This window comes from Ambystoma mexicanum, chromosome 5q (assembly GCF_040938575.1).
Source record: "Ambystoma mexicanum isolate Mex_15411 chromosome 5q, UKY_AmexF1_1, whole genome shotgun sequence".
NCBI lineage: Eukaryota > Metazoa > Chordata > Amphibia > Caudata > Ambystomatidae > Ambystoma > Ambystoma mexicanum.
Genome location: NC_090933.1, coordinates 1,316,742,321 through 1,316,770,222, shown reverse-complemented (window position 1 = coordinate 1,316,770,222; position 27,902 = coordinate 1,316,742,321). Strand labels below are relative to the sequence as shown.

Sequence of the window (27,902 nt, the reverse complement as noted above, 5' to 3'; positions counted from 1 at the left end):
GAAAAAGGGTGGGCGAGGAGCCTCAAGGGCAGAAGAGAGATTACAAGAAGGTTTGTAGAGTTGGATAGATACAGTGTTGTTTTACTGTGGATAGATTGGTGAACCAGGAGAAGAAATTTAAATCTGGTCCTGTTTTGCATCAGCAGCCATACAGCCTGGGGGCGGTATGAAGATGTAGGTGTGAAGTAAAGGAGTTCAAAGAGAGTCTTGGTAGCAAAGTTAATGATCTTGTCGATTGGACAGAAAGCTTAGTTGGGGAGACCCAAGAGGATGCTGGCACAGGTGTCCACTTTAGAGATCGCAAGAGTCGTTAAGCGATGCTTGGCAGAGTTGAAAGGTAGGAGGTGCCTGATTTTCCAACTTTTTAGGAAGTTGAGGCAGAGAAGAGAATTTGTGAGAAGGGTCATAGATGACGCAGATGTTTCTAGCTCAAGAAGTGTAGGGGAGAGTATCATGTGGGAACTGGATAGACAGAGGAAGAGATATGAGAGAGCTTTTAGCAGGGAGGAAAAGCACCTCTGTTTTGGCAGAGTTTAACATCAAAGAGTGCAAAGCCATCCAATATTTAATGGCAGAGAGACATGAAATGTTAATAGAGAGAACAGAGGAGAGTTCAGGAAAAGAGAAGAAGAGTTGGGTGTCATCTGCGAAGAGTTGGTATGAGAACCCAAAGGAGGAGATAAGTGCCCCAAGAGATGAGGTGTAGAGTGTAATGAGGAGCGGACCCAAGAAAAAGCCTTGTGGAACACCAACAGTTATAGGAGTGAGTTGAAAGGTGTTGTTGCTGCAGGACACAGAATTGGTGAGGTGCAAGATTGGGTTCAATCCAGGCAAGAGCTTGATCACAAAAGAGGAATGAGAATTAAGAAGATCAGACTGATCAGCAGTGTCCAAGGCAGCAGACAGGTCAAGGAGAATTAGGATAGATGATAGGTTGGTAAAGGAAAACGAAAAGTTTGGGGTTGTGAAGTAGTATTGCGCTAGTAAATGCCACTTATTGGTAAAAGTATGTGGATCTGCTGCGTTGGAAACCTTTTTCTGGCGCCCCCTAGTATGCACCAGTAAACTAGAAGCCAAAAGTGTAACGTAAAGGTTTTTCCAATGCGCAATTCCGAAAATTACACAGTCACATCTAAGAGTGAAAACAATGTTGTCTGCTTGTATGCAGGATTTATTGTTCATGAACAGCCGACACGTGTTTCGACCTATACGGTCATTATCAAGGCTATATTTATGTCAAAACAAGGTATCAATATGGCATATGCAATTGACAACAAAAGTAGATGTCATTTATTCAAAAAGAAGATTCATTCACAACAATGCCATCATATACAAAATAAAAGGAACATACCAGGGTGTCCAAGGTATATGTAGAATGGAGAGGAATCGTAATCCATAGTCAAAACAAAATACAAAGTACAAATTAATGGTGAGAACCCAATTGGATGGCTATAAAAATTACCAGAAAGAATCATCAAATTACATGAGTGTGCGCATGGGCTAGTAAAAACATACCATAAATCCAGAGGTAAAATGTATGGATGTTCTAAATAGTAGGAGAATGCAGGATAGATACCTGAAAAGAGTAATGGATAGATTTCTAAATGAGGCTTATCGAGTTAATAATACTGAGACAATTTGCAGAGAAAAGCGGCCCAAATAAAGGCACTTACCACCAATGGTATAAGCTCGAAAAAGTCAATTGGAAAGGAAATCTAAATAAATACAAAAGAACAAGACCGAGGGAAGTGTAAGAAATAATTCCCATTTATATTACTGATTGCCAATAATTGTTAATATGCAAATGTCTGAGCATAAACATACCTTTTTGACTTAGATGCTAGGAAAGATCAAGGGGTTCAATCCCCATAGTCCCATAAGTATGGAGCCCCGATAGTACGAGGCCACTGTCAGGCAAGCCATGCATTAAATGGCTGCTAACTGCTTCGCCGAGCGCGTGTGACGTCACACGCACGTTTTGCATGTGACGTCACGCACGCATGTGACGTGTATGACGTTAGTCACATCATCACAGCCAAAAGGTAAACAAAGTGCGTGAGAGCAGTAACATGTAGTGTATGAGTGGAGCCAAAACACCAGTGAGGAAGAATTAATTGAATGAAGTTAACTACAGAAACTTAAGGATGCCCACTGCACATCTTGTAATTAATGCAAAGTTCATTCTCAGTGTCTTGCATATTTTTATAGAGCAACTAAGGAGGTAAATGTAGGGAAAATCCCAGGGCAGTATGGGAGTCATGCATTGATGCACCAACACACAATTCAAGAGTGAGAACAGTGTGACTCTCGTTTAAAAGAATCTATCTAGCATTAGAGTCAATCTGTTTTTTGTGGAATAACTAAGCAGAGAGATTTATACAGAGATTCACATCATGTACCTCATGCATAATTCATTCAAAATGTCTTGCATATTTTTATAGAGCAACTAAGTAGGTGATTGTAGTCTTGGTCCCATTTAGATCTGAAAACTGTTGACAATTCGGATAAGCATATTGGCATTGGTTACAATTACCACATTTGAAAAAACCCTTGTGCTGTTGCAAGCAGGTTGTTGGCCTCCCAGTAGTCGCAGGATCAAAACATGAGGGGCTCAATCTATTGTGAAGAGTGTTAGCTTTGGTGAATGTAAAGTGGGGTTTGGAAGAGATGAAAGGCGTTAGATCTGAATCTAAGTGTAAGAGATGCCAATGCTTGGAAGGCAATTTGCAAAGGGTGGAAGAATCACTTGTATATTGTGTGATGATAGAAACTGGCCTGGTTTTCATATCCCTTGGAGGCTTTACACCTAACAAATCAACCTGGTTTGTACATGAATACTTGCGAGATGCTTTATTTAAACCACAGGCGTCATAGCCCCGTTGCTTAAAGCAATTAATCACTCGTTTACATTCTGCTGTGAAGTCAGAATCCTTTGAGCAGTTTCTCCTTGCTCTATAAAATTCACCATTCGGGTTATTCATTATTGTGGCCCGTTGATGACAGCTTCTGGCGTGTAGTATAGCATTAGCTGCTGTAGGTTTGTGAAAAGTTCTGGTTTGTAATTCACTGTTTTCAACAAAGGTGACCTGAGTGGGACTGGACTGTCCTGATACAGTAATCCCAAAGTTATTCTGATTAGCATGAGTGACACATTCATCAAAGGACATACTAGTACCTTGCCAAATGATAAAAATATCATCTATGTATCTTTTCCAAGACACCAGTTGGTCATGAAATTGCGGTTTATCTAGTATATGAGTTTCCTCAAAGTGAGACATAAAGAGGTTTGCCAAGGATGGTGCAAACTTGGCACCCATGCAAATGCCTTTGAACTGTAAATAATATACATTGTTAAAAAGACAAACATTATTCATGAGAGCAAATTTAAGAAAGGATTTGATCATTTGAATATGACCATGATATGAGACTGATGTATCCCGAAATATATAGTCAATTGCCTGCATTGCTAAATCATGCCTGATATTGGAGTAAAGTGCTGTAACATCTAGAGTAGCCAGACAAAAGGTGGGTTGCCACACTATAGTCTGTAAAAATTGTAGAATCTGAGTGCTGTCCCTAATATAGGTACTCATTTTGATGACAAATGGCTGGAACACTTGGTCAAGATATTGCGATATGGCTTCTGTAACCCATCCGATACCATTCATTATAGGCCTAACTTCCGGAAGTTCAGTATAATGTTTATGAATTTTGGGCAAAAAATAAAGAGTGGGCATCATTGGTTCAGTAATAGATAGGAATTCTTTTTCATTGTCAGTTAGATATCCCGAGCCATGCCATTCGTCTAAAAGGGATTGCAGATCCGATACAATTTGTTTGGTTGGATTGCTGCTGAGCTGAAACTCATATACTAGATAAGTGCAGACAGTAATCGCACAATCAGAGCGCCATGTTGAATTCTAGCCCCATGGGATGTTAAGAACCCTCTCTCAGCCCATAATCGTCCAAAGTTATGGACTACGCCAAAGGCGTACTGGCTATCAGTGTAAATATTTACGCTCAAGTTCTCTGAGATGTCAAAAGCTCTTGTTAAAGCAATTATCTCTGCTGCTTGGGCAGAGTTATAAGGAATTCTTTTACTCTCCACAACGCTTTTTAATGGGGTGACAGCGTATGCGGCAGTTGATGTGCCGTCAGGTAATTTAAAACAGGAGCAGTCACAAAACAGTTCCCCTTCTGCTTCTTTTAGGGGTGTATCACTTAAATCAATTCCCCCTTTTGTTTCTTCCTCAGTAATCATTAAACAATCATGGGGAGGCAATTCAGTCCCACCAATGTTTTCCCTGGGCATTGGCATTAATTCTGCTGGATTCAAAGCGCTAGACCTCATAATTTGGATGTGGGGTGGGAAGAATACAATTTCATATCTAGTCAATCTACCAGAGGTGAGGTGTTGCGTCTGCGTTCTATTGAGTAGAACATCTATGGCATGTGGCAACATTAAAATTAAGGTGTTCCCCAATACCATCCCTTCTGTTTGTTTCAATGACGCAGCAGCCGCAGCAACAGCTCGCAAACATTGTGGTAATGCACGCGCTACAGGGTCCAGCGCAGAAGAAAAATAGCTGCACGGCCTATTTCTTCCACCTTGTTCCTGTGTTAAGCCAGACAACGCACATCCTTCGTTCTCATGCACAAATAGCCTAAAAACCTTTTCATAATTCGGTGTGCCCAAAACTGGAGCAGAATTCAAAATGGTTTTTAGTGAATCAAATGCTTTCTGACATTCTTCATTCCACTGCAAAGGCACCACAGCATCCTTTTTTGTCAATTCCACCATTGGTTTCACAATTAAAGCGAAGTTCACAATCCACTGACGGCAATATGAAGCCATGCCTGTTATAGCTCTCACACCTTTCTGTGCCGTTGGAATAGGCATATCAGAAATGCTCTTTAATCTTTCTGGCGTTAATCTTCTCCCTTCCTTTGAAAGTAGGTAACCAAAATAAGCTACTTCCTTCTGACAGTACTGGAATTTCTTTAGGCTTGCTTTATGGCCATGCGCAGCTAGATGGGTCAATAGCAAAATATTACCTTTTTTACATATCTCTTTTGTGTCAGCAGCGATTAGTAAATCGTCAATTTACTGTAGCAATACACTGTCTGCTGGTAATTCTAACATGTCCAGCTGTTCTTTCAATGCTCTGCTGTATATGCTCTGACTTTCAGTATAGCCTTGTGGTACACGTGTAAATGTGAATGATCGCCCTCCTAGAGTGAAAGCGAATAAATACCTGCTTTCTTTGTGTACTGGAATGCTGAAGAAAGCGTTTTTTTAAATCAATCACACTAAAGTATTCTTCTGACACAGGGATCAATGTCAAAATCATAGTGACATCTGGCACTAACGGGAATTGGGGATCTACCACTTTGTTCAGTGCACGGAGATCAATTATGAAACAGTACGGTACCTTGTTACCCCCTTTCTTGTATACCGGGAGAATGGGGCTGTTACATACACTACCTGTAATCTCTTCAATCACTCCCAAACTCACCAAATCAGAAACAATACTTTTTAATCCTTTTTCTCCTTCTGCTGAAATTTTATACTGCGGAATACGCGGTAGCGTTATTCCTTCTTTTAATGTAATTTTTACTGGCTCTATTTTCAGGCATCCCACGTCATTGTCATTCATGGCCCAAATGCAAGCTGGCACCTCACTCAATTCCCCTGTTAAAGGTTCCGCCATAAATTCAGAAGTCGGCATAGTCTGGGGAGAAATAGTCAGAAATACCCCATCTGGTGTACAATGGATAACTGCACTCAGTTTTTTTCAATAGGTTTAAGATTTTCTCCACAATGCTCTATTAAAAGGAATGGACAATGTTCAGTAAAAGGCCCTATTGTCACTGCTACTGATTTGGACAGAGGTATGTCTGGAACCAAGTGATGATATATCGAGCACTTTAGTGCCCCCGTATCTACGAGGAATCTATGCTCTTCATTCCCGATCTTCATCTCTACGTAGGGTCCTTTCTGATTCACGGGAATAGACACTGGTTCCGACCCCTGTCCTGGGCTGTCCTATTGGGGTAACAACACATAATCCGATGTGTAATCACCACTGTTATTATAGTATGCACCTGTCTGAGTATCAAAAATGTTCCCCCCTCTTCCTCTATTTCCCATTTGTGCACCCTGCTGATTTTGACACTGAATAGTTTGATTCAGAGTCTGGCCTTGATTTTTTGCACCATTCCCTTGATTATTCTGATGCTGCTGCATATGATTTCTGTTGTGACCATTTGTTCCCAGGTGCCCTCTATGCTGTCTTCTCTGACCATTTCCGCCTCTATTTTGCAAGTGCGGACATTGTGCCCGCCAGTGTCCTTCATCCCTGCAATATGCACATTGGTTTAATCCCAAAGGCCTTCCGTGCATATTCGAATTTCCCCTGCTTTGTGCATTTCCCCTTCCTCTGTTGTGTCCTGCTACTTGCTGGAGTAACACCCCTACTATCGTCCGCAGGGCTTCTATTATTATTTGCAAAGGGTACTCATTACATAGCTCATTTATTTCCCCTACCAAAGTCCTAGGGCTTGACATCCATCTCATTGTTTCCCGCACACGCACCTGAAATCTTTGTCTATTACCTATCTGTCTCGGTGGCGGCAAGGATTTCTGCATATACAGTCCTGACGCTCTCTTCCTGTCCCTCTCAATATTCTTTCTCCTATTCCCCGGTGTGGCGAGTACTTCAGAATATTCTTCATCCAATTTATTCTTTATTTCAAACAGTCGCTTCACATGCTCTTCTATTTCCTCATCTCTCTCTCTAAAATGGCCTAATGCATTCAAATCCAACAATCTCTGCGGTGGTAACTTCCCAATTAACTTTTTCCATTGTCCCGACAAATATTCCCCCATGCATTCCAACAATACCTGTCTTTCGTTGGTCCTTCTGAAGTCATATAGTGACGCTATCATGGATGCCCCATCATTCTCGTCTATATACATTTCCGCCAGTTCTTGCAGCTCACGCTTTCTTTCCTTGCTAATCGCGCTGCAAGTTACTCTCATACATTCATTCTGCTCAATTCCACTCCTGGGAGGGGCAGTCGGAACAGTGGCACTCTCTTGATTGGAAGGTGCGGAGGGGGCAGTGAGAGTGGGATACGCCTGCTGGAGCTGTGGTAATTGCAAAACACTCAGGGCTGGCTGGCTAGTGGGCAGTGCAGTGTCTGATGCAGCCTGTGGCTGTGCTGGGGTTGGGAGGGGCTGAGCAACGGGAGGGGGTTGAGCAACAGCTACTGACGTAGTCTGTTTAGTTTCACTCCTCGGGCCCTGTTTTGTTTCAGTTAAAATGTTGTTTATCAATTCGTCTGATGTGTGTAGCTCTCTTTTTGGATATATTTTTTCTATGTTTAATTCATCGCACCTTCTTGACTTTCGCAAGCTAGTACTCCACTCCTCTTCCTCCCTCTCCTCAGCTTTCTCCTCCTTTGACTTATGCCTGCGCGCATGTTTCTCTCTACTTCTAAATCGGAGCATTGCTTCCCTCCTACAGTCCCTAAGGATGTCAAGTGCCCCAGGGCGTGCTCTCTTACTTATCAACACCTTTTCCAGGTTATCTATCGTTCCATCTCAAAACTCCCATGGCTCGGCCACTGAAGATTTTCCTGTTTTCTGGTTTGCTTATGCCAAGTCTCACACAACATTATCGCTCCCATACCAAACTTTATGTACATCTCATAAACCGGCGTTCCTCCCGGTGGTGCTTCGTGGGCAGTTTCCAAAGATTGTTCGCCGCAGCGGAAAAATCCTGCTAAGGTGGACAATATCCCAGGCATGTTTTAACCTTACCCGTGGCTAATCAAACTTACTCGTGGTGTTTGATTTTGCAAAATCAACTGTCAACCAATATCAGGGTTACTTACGAATCGGGGCGTGACTCACCTGATTAGTCAATTTGTCTTTTCAAGACACAATTCGTCCGTATACTGACGCAACCAATGACGTTGTGTCTGCGTATCTCGACTCTGCCTTGTTTTCGGGACCCTCACCTCCTTGTTCGCTGGCCAGGGACGTCGATCAGCGGTGTGCAGATCTGCAAAGGAGTCTCTCATCACTTTTCGCAGGGGCACCCCGTACATCTCTTGATCCCAGCTCGATTGCTCCCGTCCTCGCCGTTCTTGCCGCCTTTCTTATTTTGCAACGGACACGATGGAACAAGTGGGGGAGGATCCCTATTCGGGCGCCAATGTTGAAGGGGCCCCTGTGGGACCCTCGGATGTGGAAACAAGGCACAATCACCACATACGAATAGATACGCCAGACGCAAGGTTCTCTTCCCAAAATCTAGGGTTTATTGCAATACAAAGTAGTCCCAGTTGGCCAAATGGTCCCACGCCCCGTGACATGTGTCTAACAGACCTCGGGGGACGCAAGAGAGTGTGAGACGTACATCAGTTACATATATACAAAAGGAGCAACTTAAAATCAGCAATGACACAGTATGACACATTTGATGCCACCCCCAATTCATTTCCCTTTGAATTAGAGGCGATGATTGACCAATGTGACGAATATGACACCTTAGACCACCATATTTAGTAACGGTTTGCAATCTCCAATTTTACAGACACCATTCTTTATTTGCGAGATCACTGCATTTCTGTTTTTCATGGGCAAGCTGTGCGTAGGAGACTGGCACATACCAGGCCTCACTATCTCTAAGTTTCGATTCTCGCTCTAGAGGTCAACCCGCTCTCCGGGGCCTCACTGGGCTTGGAAAGGGGGGCCGTAAAGAAAAGCATAATTTAGCTCTTTAAATGCTAGTTTCGTACATTGCTATTCTTTCAGGAGACTCGCTGGCATTCGTGTACTGATTAAATGCCTTGCTACCTGTCTTCAAGGATATGTGAGGGAGGGAATCAGGCATTTCTGTCTGGCTCTCCAGTGTAATGTTTCAACATGTCTCTTAGCCTTGGATCATTGAAGCAAAATAATATCTACAGCAAAGCAGTTTTACATGAGGCAAAGTAGCAACGTTAGAGAGAGCAGAGAGAAAACAAAATGGCGATTCTGGTCATCTAAAAATTGTCTCACTCTAGTTGAACTAAAAAGCTATGCAATAACTAATGAGTATATATTCTTAACACTGTAAATGAGGCGATTGGTCTTCGGCCAACCAATTATCATGTATTTCCTTCCACTCAAGGGGGTTTAGTTTTTCTGGACTGACACTCCTCCAAAAGAGATCCTCCAATTTATCCCAATATCCTACAGGGAGATTAGGTATAGATTCAGCTCCATATATAAGAATCAGAGTTACTTTGCGTCTATAAAAGGCTATTATCGGCACTATAGTAAATTTACCATATCTCTTGTGAATCTGTCTTGTCCGTGTGGCCAATCTAACACATTTCAGTCTTAGGCCATCCATCCAAGGTTTCTCATTCACACTGCATTTAATCGGGACTCCCAAGTACACAATAGTTTCTATACTTTCTGTCCCACCGAGCCCACAACCCAGGTGAACTTGGGTTTCTTCTTCCTGCTGGCATTGGGGAGCACCATCATTTTTGTTTTTTTGGTATTCACTCTCAGTTCATTTGCCTTTAGATATGATTGTAGTTGGTTCAATCTTCTTTGCAAACCTATCAGTGTTTGGTCAATAAAGATCAAGGGCCTCATCACGAGTTTGGCAGTAACCCTTAAATGCGGCGCTAATGCTATTACCGCCACATTTAAGGGTCTGCCAAAATCACAGACTTGGCGGATTTACCGCCAGCTCTGAGCTGGGGGCAAATCCGCAGCGATTTTGCCGATTTTCGGTGCTATTACCGGTAATAGCGCCAGTGGTAATAGCACCAAACATTCCCATTGGGCGCAATGGGAAATTCCCAAAAGGACCCATTGGGGAATGGGGATTTACCGTTCCTCCAAAACCATGATCCCACGCTAATGCCGCCGTGGGGTTTGGCGGTAGGGCTAATAGTCCCAGCGGGTTAGCGCCCAACTCGTGATGAGGCCCCAAATCTTTTGCTTTTAAGACCCATGGAATGGATTGGTGGTATAAGGGGGGAAGGCATTAATTCCCACCTGGGTAGACCCCATATCTGACAAGTACAGGATGAATAACTAGGGGTCAGGGAGACAGCCCTGTTTCAGGCCCCGGAATGTTTGGATTGTTTTTCTAAAGGTTCCTTTGACAGACATCTTAATTTGAATCAAGGTTGACGAATACAGAGCCCTAATTGCCTCCACAAGGTCTGGCAGGAAATTTCAGTTCGCCAATTTCTCCCACAGCCTTTCTCTATGAATGCAGATGGAGGCTTGCTCCAGATCAGTGAATGCTAGATATATATTCTGCTTGTTCTTGATCGCCCTCACCTTCAATATGTTTGGCAGAAATAGATTGAGGTTAGTAACAAAGCCAGCTTGTCTTTTATAAAAGTGCCTGGAGTCTCTTGCCCACATTTTCAGATGTCTCAACAGAATGGACGCAAATATCTTCCCAAGAATATCTAAGAGGGCGATGGGCTTGTGGTTTTTGGGGGTTTTCTCCATCGCCCTTCCTAAAGACAGGCACAATAAGTGCCCTTCTCCAAAAGGGCGGAATCTCTCTCACTTGTAAGATTTGGCTAAACAGAGCCCATCAGAAATCAGCCCAATCCTCCAGGTTCTGCTTAAGCATGGTGTTATCTAGGCCATCAGGGCCTGCAGCTCTAGAGGAGTTTAGCTTCTTCATTAACCCAACTATGTCCTCTCGATAAAACTCGATGGACCAGGCAATGTTAACCAGTCCCAGACTTCCAGAGTCAGGTTGAATCGGAGAGGCAGAAAGATCGGTAAAAAACCTGATCCAGTTGGAATGTTGCATTATTATTGAGGAGAGCTCAGTGGTCTTGCGTGTTCTTGTTGGACATTATCCTCATTATCACATCTGCATCCATGGAAGCATTGTGCCTTGGTAGCCAGCAGCCAGTTCATATATTGCGATCTCGGTTTCTTTTTTAGGGTCATGTTATCACCAATCCGGATGATGTCTACGCTACGAAGGACGGCTCTAAAGATTTTCTTTGTTACCCTCAGATCTTTATTTGGATAATGCATTCTCTTGAAGTCTGGTCTTCCACCCATGTTAGATTCCGTTTGGAAGCTCATCCAGACACTGGAATAGTCTACCCCCAAGATTCTAGATTGCAGGGCGTTTATGTACAGGGCCATAACATTTTGGAAGCTCCTTTGGGAATTTTCGTAGTCTGTTACGACCCGGATATATATGCATGTCATCTCCCTTATGGTTATAACATTCCTGTTTATGACCTTTAAATATAAGATTTAGCAGATAATGGTCACTATTGACCATCGGTTTGAAGTTCAGAGATTGGAGACATTTGAAAAGACCACTGGATACAAAATAATAATCTAGGTGGGCTTCTTGTGAGCCACGAGACCATGTAACACTGCCCAAAAAATCACCACTTAGCTGGCCGTTCACCATATAGACATCTCGCTCTTTTAACTCTGATACTCAAAGAGCTGCTTTATTAGATAATGAGGCCTTTGGCAGTCTTACCCCCATCTTGTCCATACATTTTATATTAAGACCCCCACAGATCAGTATATGGGGGTCCTTCAATTCCACCCAAAATTCATCTGCCCCAATCCCTGCAGGGTTCCAGTACAGATTGAACAGAACTAGTAACTGTGGGCTTTTACCAGGAATTCTCTCCCAGTTTAATAGCACCACCTGAAGATAGGGATTTGGGGTCCTTGTTTCCAGGATCTTACGGTTCTGTCCCAGTTTCACCAAGATCAAAAGACCAGCCGAGGGTCTAGCCGCTGGTCTAGTCTGGGCTGGGATAAGACATACTTCAAAGTCAAGAGTCATGAGGACAACCAAGTTTTCCTGCATGCATAGTCTTTCATACTTTGAAAAGTCCAGTCCTTCCTGGTTCAAGAGATGAACGAAACCTATAGTATTCCACGAGGCCATGCATAAGGAGACACCTTCCTGTGTCTCTGAGAGTTATTGACCCTGCGCCTGCACCAAAGACCAGTCGGACAGAGAACCTCTAGGCGACTTCTTTCCTGGCTCATCTTCACACTTCTTTCTTTACCTTAAACTCGGTCATAGATAACTTTCATGGTTGCTGCTGTTTCCCGTGCCCACATAGAGTAGTTGGAATCTCTCCTTGATCTTGATGCTGCTACTTTTGGGCCACTCCCAAATCTTGAGTCATGGCTGATTTACAAGAGATTCTCCCATCAAGCCTTTCCTTTGGCTACCACTTAGCTTTCTGGGAGCCTGGGACTCGAGTAGGACACCATCAGTCAGCTCGAACCCCAGCAGAAGAAAGTCCAAAGTTCACCAATATTGAGTGAAGATGCAGGATCACCCAGTCTAGGCAGCTTTCACTTACAAATGCCACAATCATGTCCACTGGGACAATACATTTGAGTTTGGGGGAACAATTTAGCAGTTTTAGAAAATGTTCTATTCATGATCATGATTAGGCCATCTCTCTCAGGTATCGGCCTCTCAATCGAAACTTGAGATTGCACTGGCGCCTGAGAACTCAACGACCCCCTCCTGTTACCATCTTCTCGTTACCCTATGGTACTGGAAGGCGGTACGACAGCTTGTTCTTTTTTTCTTTATAGAAGATGCTCTTTTTAGCTCCAGGGTTTGAAAGAAGATGCTCCCATTATCCCTAGTTATTTTGAGCAGAGTGGAGGGGGCCAAGGGTTCACAGGTGTAACTTAACTTGGGTCAATCTTTCCCACTAACATGGTTTGTCTGCTCCAATTTAAAAGTTAAGTAATTTCTATCTTCAGGTTCATCATTGTCCAGTGCTAGAAGAAGAAGAACATTGTGATCTCAGCAGCTGCCTCCTCCCACTTCCATCAGAAGCAGCAATCATCAGAAAGTAAGCCCAGTGGGGCTTGAAATGCTGCAGGGACATTGACAATAATGCAATATGATCTGCATTATATTTGAAAATTCACAGCTGAGCACGCAACATGCTCTTAATTGGGCCATATTAAGGGTAATGGACTTTCCAACATAGCGCTTCCACTGTTGGCCTTTTTTTGCCAATAAATTGCACAGCACTTTTAAAAGTAATGTTTTTCCATTCATGTGGGTGCTGGGTGTGCACTGTCCAAGATGGCCACCCCTGCCCAGGGCAGAGGAGCCATCCACCCTCTACAAGCCTGCCCCCTCTATCATTGGCTGCTTCACTGTACTTTGGCCAATCGGGGCACTGGCAGGCGGAAGTCGGTACCTCCACCAAAGGCCCTCACCTAAGGCCCTTTCTGTGCCTGGGTTGCCCTCACAAAACATGTCTCAGCCTCCAGACTTGATTGTGCATTACTAGAAGTGAGTGATGGCTGAACGCCATCATTACCACCTCCACCGATCCTACTGAACCTTTTTAATCTGCATTGTACTCTGCCCTCTTTGCCTGTACTAGTCTACTTCTCATCACACTGCCTCTTTGCCCCTTTAAAAAAAATCGATTTTAGGTTGTGTGTACATTTTACCTCTGTGTCCCTCTTATCTCTATTCTATTCCTTTCTGGATGGCATTCATGCCTTTGTGACTTTCACTCTGCCATCTGGTGAGTTAAGCTAGAACTGTACGGTGCAGCATTTTATTCCTCTACTAACCTCTCCCGCCCCTATGGCTCTCTGCATCGCTCCTATTTTATCTAACTGCTACACTACCACCTATCCTCCCTCTCTTACGAAGTCCGGTAGAAAAAAGCACAAACAAGACTTCTTGAGTGCAAAGCCTTGACTTCCCATCGCAGACACCCATGTCAGCGCTTACTCCAGAGAGGTTTTCACTGATATGCTTTTCTCTGTCCCCTCCCTAGATCTATGGACCGCTCATCTCATCTCCACTCTCTCTCCTTCCACATCCTCTACCATTTACGGTGGCACCAAGTGGGAAGTCAACTTGGGTGGCTTCTCATCCTCACGTTGCTTCGTTAATGTCCATCAGACAGGCAATATCCTGGTTCAGGGCCTACAACCCAACCTTCTCTTTGACCAGATCAACTCCTGAAAAACTGAGATCCTTCCCCATCGGGACCCCTGCTCCATCCTTCTCTTCTCTCTGACCTTCCTGCTTGGGTTCTCTCCCTGCTCCTCCTTCTGAAACCAGAAACCTTGATGACATCTCTGACTCCTCTCTCTGCTTCCTCCCTCACACTCAGGACATTGCAAAGAAGTCCCGCTTTCAGCTCTTCCTTCTCAAAGGAATTCTCCCTTTTCTCACTTTCCCATAGAGGCTCAATGTTACCCGAGCCCTGGTTTTATCTAGGCTTGATTATTGCAATAGCCTCCTCCTGAATATAACTTCTTCCACTCTGCAAACCCTCCAGCTAATCCAGAATAGGGCAGCAAGATTTATCCTCGGCCTTAAACCCAGGGCTGCATCTCTCCTGCCCTAAAAAGTCTTCATTGGCTCACAGTTGCTGCACAGATTAAATTAAAATCCCTCTGCATCATCCACTAGGCTTTCTGGGCTCAGGGAACCCACTATCTTCAACATTATCTTACTAAATATTCTCCCTCTAGACAACTACATCCCTCTGGCACCAACTCTGTGTGTAAAGCGTTTTGCTAAACAGAAGGTAGGTGGTTGATCGCTTTCCTCAGCTGGCTCCCTCCTATGGAACAGCCCCCCCCTGCCTCTGCACTTTGAGCAGGACTTTCTTCAATTCCGGAAGCTCCTCAAGACTTTCCTCTTTACCTCCTCCTTCACTTTTTCTCTTCTCTGCTAATCCCACATTTGCTGTGATTGGTGTCTGGGGCCCTTATGCATCCTCGAGCCCCTAGACTTCCCACACCCAATTGGCCCAGCTTATGTCTACCTTCAGCACTTGCCTTGGCACACCCTCTACCCTGGAGGTTCCCACTTACTCCGGACATGGCCCCTGGCCGTGTAGCACTTCAATAACCCATGCACTTCATCTATGGCTCACCCATGAGCCCGGACTCCCCAGCACTGACGTCCTCTGCCCTGCTGCTCTTGCACTTTCTGAATGCTCACAAGGCATAGTAGGTCCGTCCCTCCTTCCTTTTCCCACTGCCCTCATTAAATATTGTGTTTTGTAATGTATTTCACTCCCTTGTTCCCTCCCCTCGCCCAGTGGGCGCTTTGAAATTGTATTTTACTTGCTGTATAAGCGCCTGACAAACAATAAATAAACAAATAAATTCATATCATCTGAATAAGTCCATCAGCAGGAGCATGTTCTCGTCCACTGCATTGAGTGTGTCTATAATCTTTTGAGACACAACCCGAGAAGTGGCTACTTCTCTTGAGCCTTCAGGGATACATTTCTCTGTATTCAGAGGTCTTGGGAGCATGGAGTTCTGCATAAAAGATCTAGACCCGTTTAATTTAATTTTTTTAGGAAGCCATTGGTTTTTTGCCTCTTTTTGTTGGTTTACGACTGTGATCCTCGATGCTCAAGTTTCCAAAGACAGAATATAACTTTCTACTTTCTGTTCTTGTCATATTCGAGTATGAATTTGTTGGCACTGCATCTGTCTTTGCAGTTTCCAAGTTGAATCCACTGGTTCCGACTGAACTGTTATAAGTTGGTTTTGAGCAAATTCCACCATCGCTAGATATCATCTTTTCCCCTCCCATTTATCCTCTGAGGATCCAGACGTGACGAGCTCACAGGGATGTACAGGGAAGGTTAGTCGAGCAGTCTCCCCTCATATCCACTGGAGGCGGAATATTAGTGGGGCGATGTATGAGGGCCCTTGGTCACTGGCTCCCGTCAGCTGTAGCTTGTGAAATCTCTTGATGTCTTGACCATTTCAATATTTCCAAAATTGAAGAGTGTTTTTCTCTGCCCCCCACCTCTAGCAAGGTCGAAGAGTCTATCTTGCCTTTGGACAGATAATTATGCATCCTTACCGAACCTTTACTGCACTGAACCCGAAAAGGATTCCAGAAAGATGAGCTTGGTGTGAATCATCGCTAACAGAGTAGCCTGGTCCTTTATTGTTTCAATCAAGTCGCATTCAGTTTTATAAATGGATTGACACATTCAAAGCAGCCATCATCAAGCTCTGGAGATGGATGAGGTCTATTCCTCTAGATAGCAAGGCTTGGTGCGAGTTGGCCAGTCCATTCCTCATAGAGGTTAAGCTCGCACGAGATTCAAAGAAGGTGGCCGAGAATGATCCTGATTCATGGGGCAAACTTGACTTTGGTGAATCTTGAGATCAGGTCATTTTTAAGATATCCTTTGGAATTGTCTTTATGTCGCTAAAGTCAGTTGCCTCCATATTGCCTCTAGGTGAGGCATTTGGAGGTTTGTTCCCTAGTGTTAATGGTTTAGTGTTATGCAGCATCCCGTCAGGGGGTTCAAAGCACATTGGAGTAGAGCAGTTTGTGTTGGCACGGTCACTAAGCCTTCGCTGGTTTTGTCTTGTAGCGTTTAACTCGACAATATCCTGGGCTAGCCGCGCCGCTAGAGCTCAGAGCTGGCACTCCAGAGTGTCAGCTGGCAAAAAGTAAGAGGCCGAGGGAGGCGATTTCATTGCAAATATTGGGAGCCACAATCCGGCATACTCCTGGGAATCTAAGTAAGCGGTATCTTCCTGGAAGTCAAAGTCCTCCATGGCCCTATTTCCCAAGGTATCCCCCCTCGCCTATGGGCTATCCTGCCGATCTTGCTGAGAAATGGGTGAGGGATTCAGGGCATGAGGAAGGGAACTAGTTTTCTCTGGTTCAATTGAAACTGTTGCAGTCGGGGGCATCCTGCGGACAAGACTGTGCTCTCTCGCCTCCCACCACCCTCGACAGTACTCTTCTCCAAGCCCCCTGCATCGACCTTGGGTCGTTTGAGCGGTGGGCCGGTAGATTACCTCTTGTTATCCAACATTGCCGCTTAGCGGATTGACTTGAGATAGCGATTCATTCACTTTAGCATTAGGGGTCAGGGACCCTGTTTGCCCACTTAGCATAGAGGTTGCCGTTTCCTCTTGTAGCTTCCCCTGCCGTCTAGTGCACAGACCGGCTGGTAGCATACTGCTTCACTACTTCATCACTAGTACAAACACGAGGTAGCACTTCAGATATATCAAAGTAAAAATGCTATACAGGCACAGGACAGTACTTTAGACGCATGGTGGCCATGTTCTTGCTTTTAGGCCAAAATCCATCCAATTGTGTGAGAGCTGCAGACCAGAGCTGAAAACCAGAAGCCTCACCGGGCAAGCCTTTCCCCCCCGCTTGCCGCCTGCACAGCTCTGCGGCATGCTCCACACTGCCTCCCAGTAGACATAGGAAAAACACTCCCATTTCAGTGATAGAAAGCAAAACTCTCTCCTCAAAACAACTGCACACCTCAGCAGCACAGCTCCGCCTATAGCCTACTGTAACAACTTCCCTCTTTCCCCCCATGGAGTGTAGTACACATCTTTTGTTACACCCCGAAGGCCAACTCTCAAAATCTAAATGGCCATGTAAAATTCTGAAACACTTTTTCCAACTTCACCTACTTTTCTTCCAAACCTAGTTTGCCTTTAAAACCCATTGCACACATTCATACAGTGTTTTCAGGAAGGGACTACTATTCGCACAACACTGGGATGAGGAAGAGGAGCAGAGTAATGCAGAGCACAGGAATCCACGAGCAAAGGCAGTGCTCTAGTGTCAGCAAGCTCACACCTGTGTCGGGAATTTAAATCACTGACGCAAGAAATACAAGCAGGGTGCTGGCAGGAGGGAGTTGCTCGTCTCTAGCCAGCAGGAAGTGTTGGTTTAAGAGACTGGCAGGAGAGTACACCAGGTATGCCAACCACACATAAAAAGATGAGTTTGAAGATAAATGTTGCTGTTAACCCAAGGGAATGTCAAGAACTGTTCTTTTGCACCCGGGAAAGGTGGTCTGACCAATCAGAATCCGCCTTTCCTGGTTGTGATTCTGCCGTCACCGCATGCAGCGGCGCAAAATAAAATAAAAAATAAGCAAAAGGAAATGGCCACCATTAAAATAGAAAAGGGACTATGTACCTTTTCGGATGACAGCGGCCATTTTGAGCATATTTTCAACGGCTGCCATCATCTGAAAAGAGAGCTAGTCCCTGTTCCATTTTAATGGCAGCAGCCATTCTTTTGTCGTCCGTTTCCACCCTCCAACACCTGCCCAACAGGGGATGCGTTCACACAGAGTGCATCTCTGGTAGGGCAAAACCCCCCAAGAATACTATCCGCACTCTGGGAAATCCCAGGGTGCGAATAGCTTTGACGCCCCGCAGCTGGAGCGCACATGGCATTTAACAGCCTGCAGCTGAACATTTATAAAACACTCAAGGCCAAAGACATTACCCTTTTCACCTTAGAATTCATTTGTTTAGAGTGTGAGGGCCAGAATAGTACTTTGGACACAGCATGGTTTTGATTGGACATTCTGACACTGACAGATCTTGAGGTTTGAGTTTACGTAGGGAAACTCTGCTAGTGCAGGGGCAGCGAGGCATTTTCCCAGCCCAGTTTGTGTTATAAGTCTTCAGCCAAAATCATGTCTAACTTGTGTCCCAGTGTCATTCCTGACGCCTCAGTTATCACAATCCCATGCAAAACAAAAACACCAGAGTAATCAAAATCCCATACAAAAGAAAGTTCATCCATCGCTTTTGTTCAAAGTGTAAGAAAAGTGGCAGGTCATGCTAGCAAATGTTTATACAAAAGACAGGTAATATAGAATGTGGGTTTAATTCACTGGACAACATTTTGTATCAATTAATTAATTTGTGAGCACTTACCTTAATTTACAGCATTTATTCTCTTTAATGCCATATCTTCTTTAGCTGAGGGTTAAGGTATGGACGGGCACAGTATGCAGATTTGAACACCAGCACCTACTTCTCTTTACCCCACCTGCTCCGTCACGTCCAGCTCCCTCCAAGAAAACCTCTTTCCCACCCCTCCACTGACCCATTACGACCATCTCTTTACCCTACCTCCTACGTCACGACCCACTCTCTCCATATTCATAACAATACATTTTAAAAAGTGGACAATAACATTCATTCCAGCATAAAACTTGAATAGAGGTGGTCACCCCACTAATTAAAACAAATGAATCACCTCTGAACAGCAGTTTACACAAAAGTGAAGCCAGACAAAAAAGAGATTTAACACAGGAATTGAGCTATTACTAACAATTTATATTTAATGTTAACACAGTGACATATTGGTGGAAGCTCACATTTTATCAGCATTTCATTCAGTGTATGAATCCCGATGGAAGACATTTACATTAGACATGTCAATTTATCCAAGATCAGCTGTATTTTGTAAACATTTATATCCACTATTCCTTCTAGGAAATTAGAGAACAACTGTGATATCATTACACCCACAACTCTCATTTCAGACAGAAAGGCACCATTTCATTTCCAAATGTGCATGAGTTGTATTGTCTAACAACACAGAAAACATTTCTATTCCGTTTGCCCTTCCTACTCTATTCACAAAATGTCACTTTTGTAAAATACATGGCCACATAATTTAATGGAACACTTGACATCTTCTCTGGGCCCTTCACACCAAACCAATTTCTTATAAGATAGCTTTAAAAGTGGGCAAGCCCCCCCCTTCCTTGTGTAATTGCACTTCATTATGCTGATCCCAGGCTAGGGAACCATCTACTACTGCCCCAATAGATAGGCAATAGTATAATACAGTACAGGGGATCCTAAGGTGAAAAGAAAACTGTAGTGCTGTAGAACATGCTACAAAAAGTGGACACGCTGCAGTATTCAGCAAGGATGGCACTCCTGGCGACGCAAGCATTTCTTGGAAACTGACTTCTGGAGTGCTATTGGAGACTCCAGTTTTATGTATTCCATTCTCCATGGTTTCCCTTTGCAAAACAGTCTTTGCACATGTGTTAAAACACAATTTATCTGTAAGGCTGGTATTAAGAGCTTGTGTGGAAACATACATCACAAGATATGCGCAGGAACCAGTGTTACAAAAAATATAATCAATTTTATTTTTAGTGCATACTAAAAAACAAAGACGTCAATGGTCCATTTATAAAAAACAAAGGCCAACGTGTGACAACATATAACAACAGTGAATCAAACACTATATTCAAAAAGCATACAAATGTATCTCTAGACAACTGTTAAATCTCAACACATTGTGCACAAGGGTTCCTTTCAAAAATGAATGATAAATGCTTATGATTGGAAGTCACCTTGTTCTACTAACACCACCAAAAGCAGCAATGAGCTTTGTTGAGATTTAACAGTTGTCTAGAGATACATTTGTATGCTTTTTTAATATAGTGTTTGATGCCTCTTTCCCTGAAGCCTTTTTGTTTTGTGAAAACCTATATCTCGGTATATGTGCATTAGATGTGACAGGAACTGTTGTGGATGTGTTGCAGAACCCAGGAGTGTAGTACATTTTAAGGGTGGTACATTGGTAGAGCTGTGCAATGGAGTTGGGAAGGGAAATGCATTTTGAGCACCTCAGAATCCACTTTTAGAATCTATGAAGCAAGAGCATAATATCAGTACTTAAAAAGAAGAGGAGACACCCTCTTGGTTCCATTTCAGTAGCAGGCAGATTCCCTGACGCATAACAAGGGCGCTAGACCTTAGCTAAGCCGAGAGCTGGTGGGAGCCCTCCCCTTATGGTCAGAGCCCTTACTAACTGCCGGGGTCCCAAGGCCATCCCATATATCCTATGAGCATCTATAGTTATTGCTTCAACCACTGAGTCTAAGCTTTTGCAAAATGTTGGAGCCTGTTAATTAGCATGGAGTCCTTATGCAAAGTCTTTCATAGGATGGTTACCTAAACACAGAAGGTACAGTCTCCCTTCAAATAATACAGAAGGGATGCATTTCGAACAGAGATTGGACAATCTTAAATGCCATCATTTGTATTAGTCAACAGCCATGGCAAACTCAGTAGCATTGTAGACGCACCTCCTTCTCTCTGAAACATCTTCAATTTCAGAAGAGATTTCACCACCTACATGTCCTCTCTTATGGCAGATAACATCCTGTGTACTGAAGTATTCGCCACATTCACTCTGCTGAACAGGCATACATGTTTTGTCTTGTGTCTAATAAGGCGTCTCACCTGTATGTGTACTCTGGTGGCAAATAAGTTGTCGCTTTCGAGCAAACCCTTTCCCACATTCAATGCACTCATAAGGTTTCTCACCTGTATGTTTTCTCTGGTGGATAGTAAGATCTCCCTTCTGAGCAAACCATTTCCCACATTCAGTGCACTTATAAGGTTTCTCACCTGTATGTGTTCTCTGGTGGATAGTAAGCTCGCCATTAGTAGCAAACCCTTTCCCACATTCAGTGCACTTATAAGGTTTCTCACCTGTATGTGTTCTCTGGTGGCAAATAAGTTGTCCCTTCTGAACAAACCCTTTCCCGCATTCAGTGCACTTACAAGGTTTCACCCCAGTATGTGTTCTCTGGTGGCTAGTAAGTTCGGACTTTGTCAAAAACCCTTTTCCACATTCAGTGCACCCATAAGGTTTCTCACCAGTATGTGTTCTTTGGTGGCGAATAAGTGGTCCTTTCCGGGCAAACCCTTTCCCACATTCAGTGCACACATAAGGTTTCTCACTTGTATGTGTTCTCTGGTGGCTAGTAAGCTCTGACTTTGTAAAAAACCCTTTTCCACATTCAGTGCACTCATAAGGTTTCTCACCTGTATGTGTTCTCTGGTGGATAATAAGATCGCCCTTTGCAGCAAACCCTTTCCCACATTCAGTGCAGCCATAAGGTTTCTCACCTGAATGTGTTCTCTGGTGGTGGATAGTAAGCACGCCCTTTGTAGCAAACCCTTTTCCACATTCAGAGCACTCATAAGGTTTCTCACCTGTATGTGTTCTCTGGTGGCAAATAAGGTGTCCCTTCTCAGAAAACCATTTCCCACATTCAATGCACTCATAAGGTTTCTCACCTGTGTGTGTTCTCTGGTGGCTAATAAGGGGTCCCTTTCGAGAAAACCCTTTCCCACATTCAGTGCACTCATAAGGTTTCTCACCTGTATGTGTTCTCTGGTGGCAAATAAGGTGTCCCTTCTCGGCAAACCCTTTCCCACATTCAATGCACTTATAAGGTTTCACTCCTGTATGTGTTCTCTGGTGGCTATTAAGCTCTGCCTTTGTAAAAAACCCTTTCCCACATTCAGTGCACTCATAAGGTTTCGTACCTGTATGTGTTCTCTGGTGGATAGTAAGCTTGCCCTTTTCAGCAAACCCTTTCCCACATTCATTGCACTCATAAGGTTTCTCACCTGTATGTGTTCTCTGGTGGTGGCTAGTAAGCTCACCCTTTGTAGCAAACGCTTTCCCACATTCAGAGCACTCGTAAGGTTTCTCACCTGTATGTGTTCTCTGGTGGATAGTAAGCTCGCCCTTTGTAGCAAACCCTTTCCCACATTCAGTGCACTCATAAGGTTTCTCGCCTGTATGTGTTCTCTGGTGGTGAATAAGGACTTGCTTCCGAGCAAACCCTTTCCCACATTCAGAGCACTCATAAGGTTTCTCACCTGTATGTGTTCTCTGGTGGCAAATAAGGTGTCCCTTCTGAGCAAAACCTTTCCCACATTCAATGCACCCATGAGGTTTCCCTCCTGTATGTGTTTTCTGGTGCCCAGTAAGCTCTGCCTTTGGTTTTGCAGCTGTATGCATTTGCTGGTGGCACATAAGTGTATCAAGCAAATGGACGCTATTGTCAAATTTAATGCATGGATACATTTTTTCACCTATGTCCGCATGTGGGCAATACGTATATTCTTGAGATGGCAATTGTTCCCACATTATGTGCACATTTCAAGTTTGCCAGTTTATTTTGTCAGGGGCCCAATAAGAGGAGCTTTTCACTGAACCTTTTCCCAAATTCAAAGCACTAATGCGAAGTGATTTTCTTACTGCAAATAACACATTATCATTTCGTGCTAGATAGCACTCTCCCCCGTAATTGACAGAATGAATATGCTTGGTCACTGGATGTTACCACGTAGGTGTTGCATGGGCGGAAGCCATCATGTATCCAACAAGCTTCTCAATCTAAGTTTCTGAATACTCTGATAAGACAACTGGACCCCAAACTTGCACTCTTCTAAAATGCTGGTAATTTGCATATTCTAACAATGAAGCTTTTCACTGCGATAGTTCACTGAATCGAACAATCACTGTTGCATTTCTGGGGCATCAGTCACCTATTAACATAAAGGAGATGCACATTATTAGTTTCAACACGTTCACAAATCGCAGGCATCACATGTAATAAGACGAATCTACTCGGTAGTAGTGATATTAACTCGCGTAGTAACTTATACGACTTTGAAGGGCCATCTGTTGGGGAAAGACGCCCCGATAGGTGGCAGCATAGTGGTGCTCCAATAAGAGCATTTAACAGGACCGAGGTAACATGCAGCAGGAATAACACGGTTCATTTTTATTTAGAAAATGTTAGCATCCAAAGCATTAGGAGAAAACTATTTTAAATTGATATCTTAATCATCAGAAACATGTATATACCTTCTATTTTATTTATTCAGAAATGAGTACATGGAAGCTCCCAATTTCAATATACAAATGATAAAGGCAGGAGTTTGCCACCATTAGGACGCCTGCTTGACCAGTCCATTAGGTAACCACTGATGACTTGTGTATTGGCCCAAACACAAATAATAAAATCAACAGCACCATTGAGCAAACACAGACAACATTGTGATTTAAAGGGAAAGCACCAATCTCTTCCCACAGTGAGAATGACACAGGCCACGCTGGCACTACATTCAAACATGGACTTTAAACCTAGATAAACTCCTAACTCATCCATCTCCCCCAGGAGTGACAGAAATAACAAGCCTGTGTCAGTGTCACGATCCAGAGGCACACACACATGAGGAATCCACTACAAGCCAATGTTAATACAGGGTTACATTCTAGGCACTTTCGGTTTCCAGCAAGCCGGCGTACTTTCCCTTTAAAGAAAAGTCTTCAGTGGTAAGCCGGGACACAGAAACTGGAGATTGCCATGGCAACACTGGCATCCCTTACGCTTGGGTAAGCTGTGTAAGGTCACGTGTATTCGTCCTTATTAGCCCCTTCCGGTGTTCAGCTCGGTGCTTCTGAACAAACTTCGACTAGTGTTTTGGTTCATTGGTTTTTCTTGTTGCCAAACCCTGCTTCGTTTCGACGTTTTCGCATTTGCATGCCCCTTGGATTCTGATTCGCCTCGTTAGTATTTTTGACCCGGACTGAATCTCAACCTGCTATTGGATTACCCTTGTTTGTAGTGATGCCAACTTCTATTTGTGCTTGCTTGGTCACGCTCTATCGTTGTTCTTGTCCTTACCTGAACAGGGTTTCTTCTCTGCTCCTTCTGCCTTTTCCCCGGTGTCAGTTCTACCTTACCTTCTTACTTTAACTCTGCTGTTCAAGTGATGATGCGATCGCGCGCTCCATGGGATAGAACTTTGTTTTCTTCCGTCTACAACTCCAGTGAAGACGCGAACGCGTGCTCTGTGGGCAAGAACCTTTCTCTTCATTTATTCTATGCATCTGAGGACGCAAACGCGCGCAACGTGGGAAAGGATTGTTGGTCTCCATCTTTACATGTCCAGTGAGGTCGCGAACACGCGCCAACATGGGAAGTACATTTGTTCCTTTCCAGCTTTCTGGTAAAGTTTATTTATCCTTGAGGTCTTCAGTCATATTTTCTCTACACTATCCGGATTCCACGGTAAGCACACTCCTAAGGGGGGTTTCTGGAGCTCAGGGGATATTGAGCCCGAGGTTAATCCTGTTCTTGTTTCTACTATAGTTGTTATCCAAACCACCTGCCTGTGCCTTCAGAGTTTCTTGCAAGGAACCTGCGCTTATTGCCCAGCTCTGTATTGTTTTTGGTCTGATCTTTAGTTTAGAGTCAGTAAGGTTAATTTTGTTAACATGTAGATTGTTTCCTTACAGCTTGGTGATTCATGGGATCCATCCATCCATCTTCCAATCAATAGGTCCCTCTGCATGTTATTTTAGCATTCAGTAGGTTTGTAGTATTGTTAGGAAGAAAGTATAACTTCACTACGTGCTAAGTCTACACGTGGAAGCTTTGGCTGGCATTGACAGTCAGAGACAAATAGAATGACATTTCTGGCAATAAGGTAAATTGTATGAGAGACTACCCAAACACCCCAATATCACCCCATTTGCCCTCTTAATTGTTTATACTAATGCCCCATTGCCAGGTACTGCATTTAATTGGCCGGAAGAGTCCAACTTCTGTTTCCCTGATCAGCATACCACTGGGCCTCATTACGAGTATGGAGGTACGGGGTAAAATTGTAGGTTACTCAGTTACCTCCAATTTTAACACTACACAAATGATGAGGTTTGGTGTTCAGTGGCGGATTTATCTCCAGCAAAACCCTGGAGGTAAATCTTTCCACTCAATGGCAAAAGAAATCGGCAGAATTGGAGGAATTAGCGCAGCAGTAATTCCGCAGAAAGAAAGCACCACCACCACTTGTAATCAGGCGGAAATTTCGCCTGACCAAGTGGCGGTAACAGTAACTCCTCCGGACTATTTTTTGCAGGATTTACCTCAAAATGACCCCTTAACTCGTAATGAGTCCCACTGTGTAGGTTTCAGGAGGGGCTACATTCCATTTTATTGTTGTGTGGCTATAAATGGGCCTGTTACTTAACAGGCTCCCATAACACGATCCAGACCCCTTTTTGTGGATTCTGATCATTGCCACCTAGGTTGAATCTCAGCATGCCCCTGCACCCTCTGTGCTGTGACCAAGAACTGCTTTCATCCCGTCCCTAGTAACCAATGGGGATGCTGGCCCATCACTGCTAACATCAAATAATTGATTGCCGCCATTTAGTGATTACACACGCTGATCTACGGTGGAAATTCTAGTCATCCTACTCCAGGGGTATCTGTGCAACACAATCCCACATAATTCTATTGCCAACATCTGTTGCAAACCATATGGCATCAACCCTGGAATAAGACCTTATATACGTGTGAATAGTATGCATAGTTAGTCACCCCAGGGTGCGTGAGACACCAACCGTCCACCTGTCAGTCCTACCTTAGTACATTTATTGTACGTCTAGTGAAGGTAGCTATCACAACAGTATATGCGAGAACCTTTGAGCGTTCCAGTATGGAGTACAAACGCCAGGTTGCTGTGAGTCAATAAAATCATTGTGAGTGAATCATGTTCCGAGTGGATAATCCCTAGAAGCCCCCTATCCCCAGGTGTGTCTACTGTGCAGCCACAACCTTAGGCTGTGTGTGCTAAAGCACCCTCCACTTTCGCAGTTTTCTTAATATGTGGCTATTCTAGGCCTTCCTGTGGCTCCAGTCTGTTCCTCTTCGCGCCATGATGCCTCCTGGTGACCGTGCGCATTATAAATATTGTTAACATAAGAGAACTTTTTTGGGTGTCAAGGCCCACAATATTCAACAATCTTGGCCTAACCATATCCCTGTGTGGCGCATATCAATCTCAAGTCCCCTATGAATCCAATTTCGGTGATCCATTTATCTGGCCACAATGTAATATAATGACCAATTGCAATCAAAAAATCCCTGCTGTACCTCAACACCCTCCATCCTCGTCACTACATGTGCGCTTCTGAACTCGCTGAGTGAAAACGAATTAAGAATTCCATCAATGAGGTTACTCTCTAGGAAGTAGAAAGAGCCAGATTCCTGCCCTTGACGCAGTACCGCTCCAACAGAGCCAAGTGCATTGGTTCATTCAAGAGGCACTTATATCTTTGCCATCACCTTCCTCTACCAAAAACGTAATGCACATGTTTTCCCACATCCTTGCATTGCTCCACAAGTTGGTGTACTGCTTTCAGCAGGACTTTCATGATCCTATGGCTGAACACTTCCACAGGTTCACAATGTATCGATATTGATATTTTATTTGTATCACGCTCATACACAAGTGTTACAGAGTGGGACAGGGCAAGGGAGGGGAAACAAGGGAGGTCAAAACAACGATCTTACCAGGCCCAGTGACAGTGAGAACACGCAAGTGCAGGGGAGAGGGAAGTGGGAAAGTGCATTGGGGGGTGAAAGGAAAGTGCTAAGCAAGGGATACAACAACAACTGGTAGTGCAGCCAGTAGGGTGGCAAGTGCAAGGTTAACAAGCAGACAAGGGGTGTCTGCAGGTAAGGGGACTGGAGGGTTGCAGATACAGATCCAAGTGCAAGGGTTGCCAAGAGGCATTGCAGGTGAAAGAATGGGTCGGCAGGGACCTGGGCCCGAGGTCAGAGGGTAGCCAGGTGCAGGATACCGAGGCAGATAGATCAGCAGGGGAGAGGAAGATCGAAGGCAGAAGCAAAGAGGAAGGTCTTGGGATTGCTTCCGGTACAGGAGGTGGTTCTCCAAGTTTTAGAGTGATAGGGAGTGTTCCAGAGGGAGGCCCCAGACGAGGAAAGAGTTCTACCCCTAACTCGTTGCTTGGGGAAGCGACGGACCCTGAGGGAGTTGGAGGTGAAGGATCAAAAAGCTTGAGTGGGAAGGAATTTACAGAGGGGGAGTTGAAGGTGTTTTGGACCCAGGACCCAGAAAGCCTTGTGGACAATGCAAAAGGTCTTGAAATGTAATTCGTGCATCCACTGGGAGCCAATGAAGAGATTTCAGGGCTGGCGAGATACGATCCCAGGGCTTGAGGCCAAGGACTTGACATTACTTTTTTACTTTATTTCCATTATACTGTGCACCAATAAACCCAGAGGCATGAGGGCACATACAACACAAACAACATGAAACATAAAAGCAGCGTATGCAAAGATTGGGAATTCACATAATTAAGTTAAGCAAAATAAATGCATCAAACAACTAAAATGGAGATGGACTGGGAAGGAAC

At 44.1% G+C, this 27,902-nt stretch overlaps 2 protein-coding genes across 3 annotated transcripts in view; one reads left to right on the top strand and one right to left on the bottom strand.

The window, feature by feature from the left end:
* The window catches only part of LOC138498496 (zinc finger protein 850-like), a 384,664-nt gene that overhangs the window by 229,912 nt on the left and 126,850 nt on the right, over nucleotides 1–27,902 (top strand). The gene's annotated exons all lie outside the window — the stretch shown is intronic.
* The window catches only part of LOC138498471 (zinc finger protein 84-like), a 762,144-nt gene continuing 753,398 nt past the window's right edge, over nucleotides 19,157–27,902 (bottom strand). Inside the window, exon 5 of one of the 2 annotated variants that reach the window (XM_069622220.1) lies at nucleotides 19,157–22,591. In XM_069622220.1, the coding sequence (XP_069478321.1) occupies nucleotides 21,093–22,591 (1,499 nt within the window). In that variant the 3' untranslated portion in view covers nucleotides 19,157–21,092. Of the gene's footprint in view, nucleotides 23,216–27,902 lie in introns of both variants that reach the window. The other variant, XM_069622219.1, reaches the window with a different exon arrangement.